Genomic DNA, 14215 nt, shown 5'->3' with positions numbered 1-14215 from the left:
TGGGGCTCCATCTCCCAGAGTGCCTCGCGGGCAGGCCTGGCCGCGGACTCCATCCCCCAGAGGGCCTTGCGGGAGACGCGGCCTGGGACTCCATCTCCCAGACTGCCCCGCAGGCGGCCTGGTCACGGACTCCATTTCCCAGAGGGCCCTGCGGGCGACCCAGTCTGGGACTCCATCTCCTAGGGGCCGCCGCCGCGGACGTCCGGCTTGTGTTGGCCACGACCGAGTGGCCGGGTTACCGGACTCGGCAGCGGCGCCCGTCCGTGGCCGCTGCGCGCCGGCGGCACGATGGACAGCCCCGAGGTGACCTTCACGCTAGCTTACCTGGTCTTCGCCGTGTGTTTCGTGTTCACGCCCAACGAGTTCCACTCGGCCGGGCTCACGGTGCAGAACCTGCTGTCCGGCTGGCTGGGCAGCGAGGACGCCGCCTTCGTGCCCTACCACCTGCGCCGCACGGCCGCCACGCTGCTGTGCCACTCGCTGCTGCCGCTGGGTGAGCGCCCCGCCCCGGCCAGGCCGAGCCCGCACCCCGGGGCCCGCGGGGGGCCCAGGCGATCGGCCCAGCCCCGGCCCCTGCCCAGCCCGGGCCGGGCCGCTTGTGGAGCGCGCTCGGCTGGCACCGGGGTGCCGGCTGGACGGGATGGGCAGCGGTTAGCGCGTGGAGACGGCGGCCTTGCCGCGGGCCCTGAAGGCAGGCGTGGGGTGCACGGTGGGCACTGGGGGAGGGGAGGCCCTGGGGGTCGGGCGGGTGGCGGGCAGGTGCGCGCGTCCTCCCAGCCCAGGGCTGCGCCTCGGACACCTGTAGGCTTGCGAACCTGCCCGCTGCTGGAGCGCGCTGCGCACGGCCCTGCGGCTGGCCAACCAGAGGCCTTTAGCCACCGCTTTGCGGACCGGAACCTGCCCGTGCGGCCCATGCAGGACTCACGTGTTTCCCTTTCGTGAGAGCGACAGAGCCTCGTTTGCTGGTTCGCCCACAGCAGCCGGGAGCCGGGGACGCCCACGCAGTGGCCCCGCCGTCCGCTCCCGGTCCGGTCAGTCTCAGGTCTGTGGCCAGGGCCGCGAGACCGGGGGTCAGCGCCGTGCGTCTCTGGGTTTTTGCGGCGTTAGGCCTGCGGAGGTGACCAGGGCGCAGGGCCAGGCCGAGCCGCGCGGCTCCCCTACCCGAGCGCAGTCCCCTGAGCGCGTGCCCCCTGCAGGCTACTACGTGGGCATGTGCTTCGCGGCCTGGGACAAGCGGCTGCACTCCCCGAGCCAGGCCCCCGAGGCCTGGCGGCTCTTCCTGCTGCTGGCCGTCGCCCTGCCCTCCGCCGCCTGCGCCGTGGTGTGCTACTGGTCCCGGGACCGCTGGGCGCGCCACCCCCTGGCCCGCTCCTTGGCGCGGTACGCGCTCCCGCGCTCGGGCTGGGGTGCCGTCGCCGCCTCCGTCGACACCGAGTTCCGGCGCATCGACAAGTTCGCCACCGGGGCGCCGGGCGCGCGCGTGATCGTGACGGACACGTGGGTGATGAAGGTGACCACGTACCGCGTGCACGTGGCGCGGCAGCAGGACGTGCACCTGACCGTGACCGAGTCCCGGCAGCACGAGCTGTCCCCGGACTCCAACCTGCCGGTGCAGCTGCTCACCATCCGCGTGGCCAGCGCCAGCCCCGCCGTGCCGCCCTTCGACATCCGGTAAGCGCGCGGGGCCCCGGGGTCCCCGCCCTGCCCCTCCGCGGGCCGCTCTGCCGCCGCCCCCGGCCCAGCAGGCCTGGCCTCCCGCAGGCTGAACTCGGCCGAGTACGGGGAGCTGTGCGAGAAGCTGCGCGCGCCCATCCGCAGCGCCGCGCACGTGGTCATCCGCCAGAGCCTGGGCGACCTGTTCCTGGAGACCTTCGCCTCGCTGGTGGAGGTGAACCCGGCCTACGCGGTGCCCAGCAGCCAGGTGGGCGGCGCGGGCGCGGGCGGGCGCGGGCGGGGGCGGCGCGGCGCGGCGGCCCGGGCTCCCTGCCACCCCCGTGTCCCCAGGAGCTGGAGGCCTGCATCGGCTGCATGCAGGCGCGCGCGGCCGTGAAGCTGGTGAAGACGTGTCAGGACGCGGCGGCCGGCGAGTGCCAGCAGTGCTCCTGCCGCCCCATGTGGTGCCTCACCTGCATGGGCAAGTGGTTCGCCAGCCGCCAGGACCCGCAGCGCCCCGACACCTGGCTGGCCAGCCGCGCGCCCTGCCCCACCTGCCGCGCGCGCTTCTGCATCCTGGACGTGTGCTGCGTGCGCTGAGCGCCGCGGGGCGCCCGGGGCTGGCGCAGGCCGGTTCTCGGGCCTGGGGGAGGGGCGCGGGCGCTGCGGGTCCCCGCTGGGTGGGGAGGGGCGGCGCTGCTGCCGCAGGGCCTGGGACCCTCACAGCCCGGCCCCCGGCTCCGGCTCCAGCGGGGCGAGCTCGGGGACCGGGACGCGGCTGCCCAGGGGCACTCTTTCTAGAGAGTTCGCTGGTTGTACGCGGCAGGGCACGGCCTAATAAACCCTTAGCCGGAGGTGGCTGTTCGTCTCTCTCCGACGGAACGCGGCTCGGGGACCCCCGCCCACCAGTGCGCCCGGGCGAGGGTGCGGGACGCGGGGACACTGCCCCGGGCGAGGGTGCGGGACGCGGCGACACGGGGCCCAGCGCTGCGTGCGGGGTGGCCGGAGGTGCCGAGCGCAGCCGGGGACACGGGGGGGGCGTCTGAGGTGGCCGCCGCGCGGTCGACGGTCGCCGCTCCGAGACGCCCCGTCAAGACGCCCGACACCGCGCCGAGAGGGCGCTGTCCGTGCCTTCCGGGTTCCCGGTTCCCGCCGGTGCCGGGACACGCCCCCCGCGAAGACAAGCCAATCGGCAACACGCCTCGCCCGGGTCCGGACCAATCAAAGGGGCGTCCACGCCCAGGGGGGGACCAATAGGAAGCGCGTTCTCCTGCCCCCCCTTCCATGGGGGGGGCCCTCGTCGCGCACGCTACTGAATCTCCCGCCAATAACACTGCGCCCGCGAAGGCGCGACCAATCAACGTCCGAGGGGTCCGCGGCGGCCGGCCGCCTCCATGTCGTGGCGGGGCAAGCTGCTCCTCAGGGTTCTCCTCAGTGGCCGGGCCGACGCGTCTGTCCAGGTGGCGGTGCCCAGCCGCGAGGTCTCCAGGCTCCCCGCTGTCCGGGGTCCGCAGCCCAAGCAGTGGGCCCGCGAGGCTCCCCCGCCGGCGGGCCCGATGGTTTCGCCCGTCCGGCGCGCGCGGGAGCGCCGAGGGGCGGGGCCAGCGGCCCCTTAAAGGCGGTTGGGGGCGGGGCGCGCGCAGAGTGTCAGCGCCGCCGCGGGAGAGGCCGGCCGTGCCGTTCCCGCCGCCGCCGCCCCGCGCGCCGCCCGCCCGCCGCCGCCGCCGCCGCCGCCGCCGCCGCCGCCATGGCCTGCCAGCCGCGAACGCCCCCCAGGTACGGCGGCCGCTGCGACGGGGGCGCCAGGTGAGGCAGGCCGCGCGGCCGCGGGGCTGGGGGCTCGGGCGGCCGGGCCGGGGCCCTGCGTGCTGACCGCAGCCTGTGTCCGCAGCCCGCCGTCCCCCGCGAGGTGGAGCCTCGGACGGAAGCGCAGAGCCGACGGGAGGCGCTGGAGGCCCGAGGACGCCGACGAGGGCGAGCGCCGGGGCGCCGACCGCAGACCCGAGAGGTGCGGCCTGGGGGCGCGGCGCGCCGGGGTCGGGGCCGGGGCGCGGCCCGAGGCGGAAGCCCCCCGGCCCCCGTGCGCGCCCCACGCCTGGGGCTGCTTCCGGGCGGAGGGCGAGGCCGGGGGCCGCGGTGCCTCGGGGGCCCTGGGAGGCTGGGGTGACGCGGAAGCCGTGAGGCCCTCGGGCGGGGCGGGGGCGCGGGGGGCGTCACGCCCCTGCCAGCGCGCGGGGCCCGTGGAGCCGTTCGCCCGGGGCCGGGCGGGGCAAAGCGGCTTTAGCCTCGGTCCCCTGAGAGCTGGCGGGGCGCGGTGCCCCTGCGCCCCCCGTCTCGCTCCGCGAGAGGCCGGGGCGGGCCCTCGGGCGGCTGCAGCTGCTCTCCCAGGCCCGCGGCGCCCTCGGGATGCCGGGTCGCAGGAGGCTCCGTGGGCCGTCGGACTCCGGGCGCTGGGGGTCGTGGCTGCAGGACCCAGAGCTGAGCCTGAGCACACGGCGGCGGGGATGCGTGTGCCCCGCTTCCCGCAAGCCTCCCCGCATCGTGCCTGCGGCGGAGCTCCCTTTTTTTCTTCCTGAAGCGTTTTGTCTCAAAGGCAGGGCAGCGCAGGGGTCGGGTGGCCGGCGGGAGCACCTCATGGGGGCGCCGATCAGGCCCGGCTCCCTGCTGTGGCCTGGGGGGGCAGTGGAGGACGGCCCACCTACAGGGACCCCTGGCGAGGGCGTGGAGACCCAGGAAAGCTCCTGGCTCTGGCCTGGCCCAGCCCCGGCTGCACGGCCGTTTGGGGGGCGAGCTACTGGACAGGAGATCTTTCAAGTAAGGCGAGGGGTGGGTGCTGTGGCGTGGTAGGTGGGCTTCCGCCTGCGGCACCGCCGTCCCCTGTGGGTGCCGGTTTGAGTCCCGGCTGCGCCACTTCCGACCCGGCTCCCTGCTGTGGCCTGGGAGAGCAGCGGAGGATCCAGGTGCTTGGGCGGGAGGCGGGAAGAAGCCTGGCTCAGGTAGCCAGCGGGGGCAGTGGCCCAGCGCAGGGGAGGCCTGTCAGTGACTCCCCTCTCCAGTGAACGAGCAAGTCTTTATAAAAGGGGCGAAGTGAAGAAGCAGAGAGACGTGCTCACCCCCAGATGCCTGCGCCAGCCCTGCGTGGGTCAGGCCGGAGCCAGCTGCCCGCGTGGACGGCGCAGCCCTGTGCTGCCTCCCAGAGCCCTGGGCGTTTGGATGGGGAGCGGCCAGGCCCAGGCCCAGGCCCTCTGGCGCGGGGACGCGGGCTCCTGAGTGGCCGGCTGGGCGCGTCCCCAGTTCCGCCGCCAGTAAGTCCCGAATTTGATGCCAGGCCTTTCCCGCCGTGTTGGGACCTGGAGTTGGACTTGTGGAAATTCCGTTTCGGTGTGTGGTGAGGGGAGACGTTGCTACGTGAAGGGGTTGTCCGCCGCTTGAGTCGAAGCTTGAGGCACAGCGGCAGAGGTCGGAGCTTCCTGGTCACGCGCGAAACGACGCCAGCAGCCAGGCCTGGGCCAGGCTGAGCGGGGAGACCGGGTCTCCCGGATGGGCGGAGATAGGCAGAATGACAAAGCTCTCCCGTCCACCAGGTCTCCCCAGATGCCACAGGAGCCAGGACTGGGCCCCCCTGCAAGTCGGAGCCGGGAACCCAAACCCTTGGCTCTTAGCTGCTTCTGGGCGTGTTGGCAGGAGGCTGGGGGAAGCAGGGGTGGGGCTCGGTCCTGGGCACCCACGGTGCCCCCTGCCCACCCGTGGCGGCAGGTGTTGGGTCGCTAGTGGCCATAGAAGAAAGAGGAGGAATACAGAAGTGCGCGGTCACCCCTGCTCTGGGATCTGTGAGGACACACGTGGCGATTCCACCCGCCAAGACTTGACCCGTCGAGGCTTTTTTTTTTTAAAGATTTATTTATTTATTTGAGAGGCAGAGTTACACAGAGGAGAGGCAGAGAGAGAGAGAGAGAGAGGTCTTCCATGCACTGGTTCACTCCTCAATTGGCCACAACGGCTGGAGCTGGGCCGATCCGGAGCCAGGAGCCCCTTCCAGGTCTCCCACGTGGGTGCAGGGGCCCAAGGACTTGGCCGTCTTCTACTGCTTTCCCAGGCCACAGCAGAGAGCTGGATGGGAAGCGGAGCAGCCAGGACTCGAACCGGCCCCATATGGGATGCTGGCACGGCAGGTGGCGGCCTTACCCGCTCCACCACAGCGCCGGCCCCTCCGTCAAGTGTTGTTTTCAGGTTGTCTGACCTTGGCTAAATGTTTCCTTGAGGTCAGGGTAAACCTGAGCTCCTGGGGGAGGCTGAGCCCGGCGGCCGCGGCGCCTCTTCCAGGGGAGCGAGGGAGGCACAAGGAATGGCTGTGCGGCCCCGCCCCGCCCCTCACGCCCCGCGACGCATCTGACCCCTGCTTCCAGGCTTCCAGGCGGTCGCTCTGCGTACCCGGGGTCTCAGGAGTCACATATCTGCGTATCACGGAAAACTGCCTGGGTGTCACGATATTTGCATGACACGGAACTTAGTCTTTTTTTTTTTTTTTGGAATATTATTTGAAAGGGAAAGTTACAGTGAGAGGCAGAGACAGAAGGTCTTCCATCCGCTGGTTCACTCCCCAAATGGCCTCAGCCAGAGCTGAGCCAATCAGGAGAGCCAGGAGCTTCTTCTGGGTCTCCCATGTGTACACGGGCCCAAGCACGTGGCCGTCTTCTGCGGCTTTGCCGGGCGCGTTACTTAGCAGGGAACCAGGTCACGTGGAACCCTGGGGCTCGCGGATGCTGGTGCTGCGGGCAGCAGCTTACCCTGCGGTGCCACAGTGCCGACCCCGCATCCTCACCGCGTGCTGCCAAGCGAGGAGGAGTTCCAGAGAGAGAGAAAGCTTCCGTTCACTGGTTCACTCCCCAGACGCTGCAGCAGCTGGGGCTGGGCAGAAGTCAGGAGCTTCATCCGGGTCTCTGACGGGGGTGCAGGGACCCAAGTTCTCGGGCCACCACCTGCTGCTTTACCCAGGCCATTAGCAGGGAGCTGGATCCGACTGGAGCAGCCGGGAGTCGAACTGGCGCCCAGATGGGACGGTGGTATCACAGGCAGTGTCTTGGTGCTGCCCCCCCCCCCGAAATCTGTTATAGAAAACTGAAAATAGGCCGGCGCCGCGGCTCACTAGGCTAATCCTCCGCCTAGCGGCGCCGGCACACCAGGTTCTAGTCCCGGTCGGGGTGCCGGATTCTGTCCCAGTTGCCCCTCTTCCAGGCCAGCTCTCTGCTGTGGCCAGGGAGTGCAGTGGAGGATGGCCCAGGTGCTTGGGCCCTGCACCCCATGGGAGACCAGGAGAAGCACCTGGATCCTGGCTCCTGCCATCGGATCAGCGTGGTGCGCCGGCCGCAGCGGCCATTGGAGGGTAAACCAACAGCAAAGGAAGATCTTTCTCTCTGTCTCTCTCTCTCACTGTCCACTCTGCCTGTCAAAAAAAAAAAAAAAAAACCTGAAAATAGTTGTTCACTTTGAGTAAGAGAACAAGTGGTGTCGGGTGCCGACAGCGCGGTTGCTGTTGTCTGCCTTTGCTGTCGTGGGCACAGGCTGAGGCCGGGAGCAGAGATTCTCTCAAAGTCTTCCCTGGACCTCTGCCCAGCAGCCTCTGCGTGAGTCCTGACGCTGATTCTGCAGGGAAGGTGGGTCCTGTTTCCATTTTTTTTTTTTAAAGCGTGTTTCTCTTTTAAAGATTTATTTATTCAAGAGACAGAGGTGGAGAGACAAAGAGGTCTTCCATCTTCTGGTTCACTCCCCAGATGGCCCCCATGGCCGCAATGGCCAGAGCTGTGCTGATCCCGAGCCAGGAGCTTCTTCCAGGTCTCCCACGTGGGTGCAGGGGCCCAAGGACCTGGGCCATCTTCTACTGCTCTCCCAGGCCACAGCAGAGAGCTGGGTCGGAAGAGGAGCAGCTGGGACCCAAACTGGTGCCCACATGGGATGCCAGTGCCACAGGGAGAAGTCTAACCCACTGCACCACAGTGCTAGGCCCCCCCCCCCTTAGGGATTTTTAAATTTATTTATAAAGATTTGTTTATTTGAAAGAGTTGGAGAGGTAGAGACAGAGGTCTTCCATCCCCTGGTTCACTCCTCAATTGGCCACAACAGACAGAGCTGAGCCAATCAGAGCCAGGAGCCAGGAGCTTCTTCTGGGTCTCCCACACTGGTTCAGGGGCCCAAGCACTTGGGCCATCTTCTACTGCTCTCCCAGGCCAGAGCAGAGCTGGATCGGAAGAGGGGCAGCCAGGACTCTAACCGGTGCCCATATGGGATGCCGGCACCAAGGCTGCGGCTTTACCCGCTGTGCCGCAGTGTCGCACTCCCCCTCCCCCTTTAAGTTCTGTTTGAGAGGCAGAGTTACTAACAGGCAGAGAGAAGGGTCTCCCATCTGCTGGTTCACTCCCTAAATGGCTGGATCTGGGCTGATCCAAAACCAGGAGCTTCACCCAGGCCTCCCACGTGGGTGCAGGGCCCCAAGCACTGGGCCGTCCTCCGCTGCTTTCCCAGGCCGTTAGCGGGGAGCTGGCCGGGAAGTGCAGCAGCCCGGACCCAAGCTGGCCCGTTTGGGAGGTGGGTGCCGCAGGTGAGGCCTAACCTGCGCCACGGCGCCGGCCCGTGAGCCGCGCTTGAACCGCGCGTTCTCGTTGGCTTGCAGCTTTACTACCCCTGAAGGCCCCAAACCCCACCCTAGATGCTCGGACTGGGCAGACGCAGTGGAAGAGGATGAAATGAGGACCAGAGTCAACAAGGAGATGGCAAGGTAACCTGCGGGTCTGCCTGGGGGCGTGTCGGGGGCCAGCCGTGCCGCCGGCGGCCCTGGGGGCGTCTGTCCCCTGCGTGTCCTGGGTGGTCCTTGGGTGTGGGAGGGGCCGCCAGGCGGGCAGCGTGTGCAGAGCGGAGCTCTGAGCTGTGTGACCCGTTACCAGGCAGCCCAGTCCTTGTCTGGGTCCCTTCCCCCGACTGAGACGCGGCTGGGTGAGCTCTGCGATGGGCCACACTGAGGTTGTGAGCTGCTGGACAGTGAGGGTCTTAGCCGGGTTCTCACTTTGGGAAAAGTGTCCTCGTGCCCGGCAGGCGGGGCTGTGCTCCTGTTGTCACCTCGGAGAGCTGGGACTTGGTCACGGGACCTACAGGGCCACTCTAAGTGTCAGCACGTGGACGTGGCCGGGGTGACGGAGTTGTTGTGTTGGTGCAGGGCTCAGCTGCACAGCCAGGATGTCCGGCTGTCTGCGGGTTCTGTGTTCTCACGTGGAGCTGTCTGCAGCCCCCACCCCCGCCGCCAGGGGCTGTCTGCAGCCTCTCCCTGGACTCACTGATCTGAAAGACACTTCCACCTGCTTCCTCACGCCAGGTGACTGCAGCGGCCTGGGCTGAGCCCAAGCTAGGAGCCAGGAAAACTTTTTTTCGGGGCCAGCACCGTGGCACAGTTGGTAAAGCCGCTGCCTGTGGCGCCGGCATCCCATGTGGGCATTGGTTCGAGTCCCAGCTGCTCCGCTTCCCATCCAGCTTCCTGCTAAAGCACCTGGGAAAGAGTAGAAGATGGCCCAGGTGCTTGGGCCCCTGCACCCACGGGAGACCTGGGAGAAGCTCCTGGCTCCCAGTTTTGGACTGGCCCAGCTCCGACCACTGTGTGGCCATCTGGGGAGTGACCAGCGGGTGGAGGTTCTGTGTCATCTCTCCCTCTAACTCTGCGTTTTTCAAGATTGACTTGAAAGGCAGGATGACGGGAGAGACAGACGTCTTCCACCTGCTGGCTCACTCCCCAGAGGGCCGCAGTCGCTGGGCCTGGGCCAGGCTGAAGCCAGGAGCCAGGAACTCCATCCTGGTCTCCACGTGGGTGCAGGGACCAGGAACTTGGGCCGGCGTCTGCTGCTTTCCCGGGCGCGTCAGCAGGGAGCTGGGCTGGAAGTGGAGCAGCCGGGACCACGGTGTGGGAGGCGGGTGTGGGACGGGGAGCTTAACCCGCCGCGGGGCCGCTGCCGGCCTGCACAGCCTCCAGGAGTTCCCTGCCGAGGACCTCCGTGCCTCGGTGGAAGCCGCAGTGTGTGTTTTTCTCTCAGGTATAAGAGGAAACTCCTCATCAATGACTTCGGAAGAGAGAGGAAGTCGTCCTCCGGGAGGTGAGTGCCGCGTCTGCCGCTCTGGTGGGCGGAGGCAGCCGGGGCGGTGGTGGCGGCGGCGGTGCCACCGTGAGGCTGGGGGGGCCTGCATTGCCGCGCGCCAGTTCCGGGCTCGGCTCGCACAGTCCCCACAGCGAGGCTTCCTCTGCTCTCAGCTCTGACTCGAAGGAGTCCGTGTCCGCGGTGCCGGCCGACCTGGAGACCGACGAGAGCGTCCTCATGAGGAGGCAGAAGCAGATCAACTACGGGAAGAACACGATCGCCTACGACCGCTACGTGAAAGAGGTGCCGAGGTAGGAGCCGGCGCCGCCTGGCCCTGCGGCTGCCCAGACAGAGCCCCTGCCGGGGAGGGCGAGGGACGCGCGAGTGCAGGCCAAGAAGGGCTGGGAGTTCACGTTCGGCACCGCAGAGGTCTGGCCCTGGAGCGACATCACCGCCTCGTCCACACAGCTGGTCTCGCCGCCCCTGCCCTGCAGGCACGGAGGCCCAAGGAGAGCTCCGCTCCTGGCGGGTTGGGCGAGAAAGTGAGACTCGGGCAGACTGCTTTTCACGTGCGGTGCTCCTCGGGCTGTAGGTGTGTCCCTCCCCGCGTGCTGCCGCGATTGGCAGGTCCTGGCACGCGCTCTCTTTCCTGTAGACACCTGCGGCAGCCTGGCGTTCATCCCAAGACCCCCAACAAGTTCAAGAAGTACAGCCGACGGTCGTGGGACCAGCAGATCAGACTCTGGAAGGTGGCGCTGCATTTCTGGGACCCCCCGGCTGAAGAAGGCTGTGACCTGCAGGAAATGTGTGTGTCCGTCGCCTTGTTCGGGCGGCTCGCTGCCTCGCTGGGGTCCTGGGAGTCCTCAGGGCGGAAGCCTGGGGTCGGGCTCACGTCGTGGGGCTGGAATAGAGCACTTGGCGTGTCTAGGAACATGTGGCCGCGCTGCTTTCTGCCGAATGGGAAGGGGCAGCCGGGGCTTGAACCTGCCTGACACAGCAGGGCTTGGGCCAGGTCAGATCCGAAGCCCAGGACTCTGCGGGTCTCGGGTGGTCAGAAAAGGGCAGGAGCGGAGCCAGCCTCTGACGCAGGACGAGGCCCAGGGCTGGCCCGCTCGATGTCGTGGTGTTCCCAGCGAGAGAAACGTGTGTATGATTGGTTAGGACGCCGACTGACTGATGTGAAAGGCAGAGCTGCAGGGTGAGGGAGGCGGGCATGGCTGTGCTCGCTGCCCTCTTCTCGCTCGCCCACGAAGCGCGTTGCCTGCTGGGAGCTCGGTGAGGAGCTCGCGGGTTGAAGCTGTTTCTGCTCGATGGGGCTGCTGTGGCGCCGTGGGCGAGGCGACTCCGGGTGTGCCACAGCTGGCCCTGGCCTCGCAGCTCGTGCTCACCGGTGTTTGGGTTCTTGCCGGTTCCTCAGCGGCTGCCCGCGGAACCAGAACTCCCATCATCACGTGCGCCACTGGAGGCCGTGTGGTGCCGCCACGCCTCGGGCAGGGTCTGGTGTGCCGCGCGGCTGAGAGCCGGCGCCTCGGGACGCGTGATGGCGCAGGTGCACCGGTCGGACGGCAGCTGACGCGCCTGTTGGTTTCTCTTGGCAGACACCCCGTAGACCTCGGGGACGTGGAGACGGGATCTGCAGAGAGCTCCGGGTCCCAGTCAAGCTCCCAGGCTGACTCTGTACGTATGTCCTGGCTCCGTCCGCGGCCTGGAGACTGATGAGGGCGCCCCGTCTCCCGCCACTGAGGCGGCAGGTGGCACCGCAGGCTCAGCTCTTACGGGGCGGCCTCTGTAGGCTTCACTGTCCAGTCTGTTCCGCTGTTGTCATGGGGGGGTCCTTGCGTCTGGTCCAGCGTCTTCGCCTCTTCGCGCGCGCTGTCACTGGGCTGTGTCCGGAGCCACCTGCAGGTCCTGACAGCGGGGGTGTGTTTGTGCCTGAGATTTTCCCTGCGTTGTCAGGGTTTCTTTGAAGATTTTATTTACTTGAGAGGCAGAGTTAGAGAGAGAGAGAGGTCTTCTGTCCATCTGCTAACTCCCCAGGTGGCCGCAGCGGTCAGAGCTGAGCCGATCAGGAGCCTCTGGGTCTCCCGCGTGGTGCAGGGCCGCCATCTGCTCTCCCAGGCCGCAGCAGCTCCGCTGGTGCCCGTGTGGGCCGACGGCAGCTTTCCCCGCTCCCGTTGAAGGACAGGTGGCTTGCTGCTCACGCGGGGTGGGGTGGGGTGAGCGTGGCTGCAGTCCCGGGATGTCTGGGTGCCGTGGACGCTTGGGCAGTGGTACCCCCGCAGAAGTGTCCCGAGAGGTCCGCGCCCTGCTGCGTGTCCGGGCGTGCGCCTGCGGCCACTGGGCAGAGGTCTGCGCCCTGCTGCGTGTCCGGGCGTGCGCCTGCGGCCACTGGGCAGAGGTCTGCGCCCTGCTGCGTGTCCGGGCGTGCGCCCACTGGGCGGTGCCGCGGCTTCGGTGCTGTTGTCTCGGGCTAAGGATGCTCTCGGGCGGGTCCCGGCGCTGTGGTCTGGCTCAGTCGGGGACCGCGTGTGACTCACCTCCAGGCTGGTTCTGTGGAGGTGTGTGCGTCGCCTTGGAGCTGCTGGGCTGGGCGAGAGTGGGGGTTTCAGGCTGCTTCAGCGGTGGGGGAGGGTTGGAGCTTTTTCTGGTGGTTCCACCAGATTTCTCTCGTGCAGAACAGGAACTTTGTTGTTCGCATTCATAGTGAAACCTGGGTTTTGGTTGGCAAAACATTGACCTTCAAGATTATCTGAACCCCCTGCTTGTAAACCTTGATGTTTGAGTGTGTGGCTTTTCAGGGTTTTAATTAGATATGCAAAAGTCTGTTGACGGAAGCAGCGCAGGAATAGTTCAGTTTAAACGGTCGCGCCCAAGAGAGCTGTTCGTGGTTTTCCTGGCCCTGTGGGATTCCGCATCCAGAACTGTGTGCACCGGAACTTTGTCTTGGACCCAAGCTTGTGTGCGCGGTGGGCGTGGCCCCAGTGTCAGCTCAGGGGAGCACACTGGATGCTGGCCTCCTCGGTGTCCCCCGGGTGTGAGGTGTTGAGAAGGCGCCAGAGCTGGGCTGGTCCCCTGGGCTGAGCCCACTTGTGATTCTGCCCCCGACCCCTGGAGGTGTCTTGTCACACCCTCGTCACACCCTCATGTTGGCTCCTGCTGGGGGAGGTGGCTGTGGCTCAGTGAGTGGCCCTGGGGGGAGGGGAGGAGAGTGGTGGCCCTGGGGGGAGGGGAGCTGGGGTGGAGTGGGGTGGCGTTTCCCTCTGGCGCGCCGTCACCCGGCTCTGTCTTCCAGGACACGTACCGCGGCACGCCCACCAAGGTCCGGCACGTGGACCGCCAGCTGGAGGACGAGTTTGACCTGGAGGCCTGCCTCACGGAGCCCCTGAGGGACTTCTCCACCATGAGCTGAGCGCCAGCCCGCTGCGCACTGGCTGCTGGGCTCCGTCTAGGTGACTCATGAATCTTTTTTCTTCAGACCCGTTCATTGTGTGTGTGGTGCGTTCCGCGTGTTCCCACTGCAAGTGCGGCAGAGCCGGGGGTCGTCTCAACGGAACTGCTGCTGTCTGCTCTCCCAGGCTGAGCTGGCGAGTGGGTCCACCGCGGCCACCGCGGCTGCGGCCTGTCGGGCGGGTGGGGGCGGGGCTGTTGCCGGGCTCACAGGACCAGCCGAGCGCAGTGTCCGCCCCGGGATCTGGCAGTGCAGACGCCGCGAGCATCCCCTTGGCACCGCGCGCCTGCGAGTGCCCGCGTCCAGGCCTGAGGGCCGGGCCTGTGTGAGCCGCAGTCCTCCCTTGGTACTGGTACGCAGTGCTCGGGTACTGGTACCGGTGCTCGGCCAGCTCTCGACCCTGTGCTCCAAGAGTTGAGGCAGCAGAGGGACTCGGAACTCCTGACGGTCGTTGGCCTTGCAAGTCGCTGTGAGTGACGCCGTGTACAGTTTCCGTTCAGGTATTGAGTTGTAAACTTGCTGTTCGGATGTTATGTTTCTGTTGCTTTTGTATGGACTGATACTGCAGAAATAAAAGAGCCTTCGTGGCCTCGCTGGTGCCGCTGCCTGCTCCCCACCTGGGGTCACGGCCCGTCTGGATCCCCAGGCCGCCTTTCCGCACCCGGACCCCCAGGTCCTGGCCGCTGCCCGCGGACGTGGCCCCCAGCCCAGGCGTCCCTGGGACTCGCGGGGCTTGTCACAGTGTGTGGGAGACGGGGGTCGGGGGTCGGGTTAAGGTCCACGAGTGAGGGTGCAACAGTGGCGTGTTGGTTGCCCTGAGCGCACAGGGGGGAGCTGCGGGAGGTGCAGGAACGAGCGGGAGGGGCTCCTTCAGCCGGGGACGTGGGGCTGGCGGCTGGTTTAAAGCTGTGACCCCTCCGCCAGGGATCTGTGGGGTGGTTCCCACGAGCCGAGCCCGGCAGGATTCCTGGGCATCTCAGCTTTTATTTTTTTAAAGATT

The 14215-nt window shown here is 67.4% G+C and overlaps 2 protein-coding genes across 5 annotated transcripts; both read left to right on the top strand.

The window, feature by feature from the left end:
* Nucleotides 1–151: 151 nt before the first annotated feature.
* Nucleotides 152–2507, top strand: TMEM129 (transmembrane protein 129, E3 ubiquitin ligase). Its single transcript, XM_051830469.3, has 4 exons — nt 152–493; nt 1197–1671; nt 1762–1921; nt 2005–2507. Exons 1-4 carry the CDS (start codon nt 289–291, stop codon nt 2251–2253), a joined length of 1089 nt encoding a protein of 362 aa, XP_051686429.1. The 5' UTR covers nt 152–288; the 3' UTR covers nt 2254–2507.
* Nucleotides 2508–3269: 762 nt separating this feature from the next.
* On the top strand, nt 3270–13804 carry SLBP (stem-loop histone mRNA binding protein). 4 transcript variants are annotated; one of them, XM_051830473.3, is made up of 8 exons: nt 3270–3429; nt 3545–3661; nt 8357–8425; nt 9726–9785; nt 9941–10078; nt 10423–10572; nt 11366–11444; nt 13060–13804. In XM_051830473.3, the coding sequence occupies exons 1-8, from the start codon at nt 3401–3403 to the stop codon at nt 13174–13176; spliced, it is 759 nt and encodes a 252-aa protein (XP_051686433.1). In that variant the 5' UTR covers nt 3270–3400; the 3' UTR covers nt 13177–13804. The 4 variants fall into 4 exon arrangements, with proteins under 4 accessions (XP_051686433.1, XP_051686431.2, XP_051686432.1 ...); XM_051830471.3 differs by having other exon boundaries at nt 8321–8425; XM_051830472.3 differs by having other exon boundaries at nt 3287–3459.
* The last annotated feature ends 411 nt before the right edge of the window (nt 13805–14215 follow it).

This window comes from Oryctolagus cuniculus, chromosome 2 (genome assembly GCF_051225735.1).
Source record: "Oryctolagus cuniculus isolate XC-2025 breed Fujian yellow rabbit chromosome 2, ASM5122573v1, whole genome shotgun sequence".
Taxonomy (NCBI): Eukaryota; Metazoa; Chordata; class Mammalia; order Lagomorpha; family Leporidae; genus Oryctolagus; species Oryctolagus cuniculus.
The sequence above is the reverse complement of the archived record's forward strand: the minus strand, read 5'-3'. Positions and strand labels throughout refer to the sequence as shown.

Excerpts from the sequence above, each read along its gene's own strand:
- SLBP (XM_051830470.3), top strand. The coding sequence starts at position 3,401 with ATGGCCTGCCAGCCGCGAACGCCCCCCAGGTACGGCGGCCGCTGCGAC. Across the intron at positions 8,426-9,725 it reads GTCAACAAGGAGATGGCAAG|GTATAAGAGGAAACTCCTCA; the intron begins GTAACCTGCGGG and ends TTTTTCTCTCAG. Across the intron at positions 10,079-10,422 it reads TACGTGAAAGAGGTGCCGAG|ACACCTGCGGCAGCCTGGCG; the intron begins GTAGGAGCCGGC and ends TCTTTCCTGTAG.
- TMEM129 (XM_051830469.3), top strand. The coding sequence starts at position 289 with ATGGACAGCCCCGAGGTGACCTTCACGCTAGCTTACCTGGTCTTCGCC. Across the intron at positions 1,672-1,761 it reads GTGCCGCCCTTCGACATCCG|GCTGAACTCGGCCGAGTACG; the intron begins GTAAGCGCGCGG and ends GGCCTCCCGCAG. Across the intron at positions 1,922-2,004 it reads ACGCGGTGCCCAGCAGCCAG|GAGCTGGAGGCCTGCATCGG; the intron begins GTGGGCGGCGCG and ends CCGTGTCCCCAG.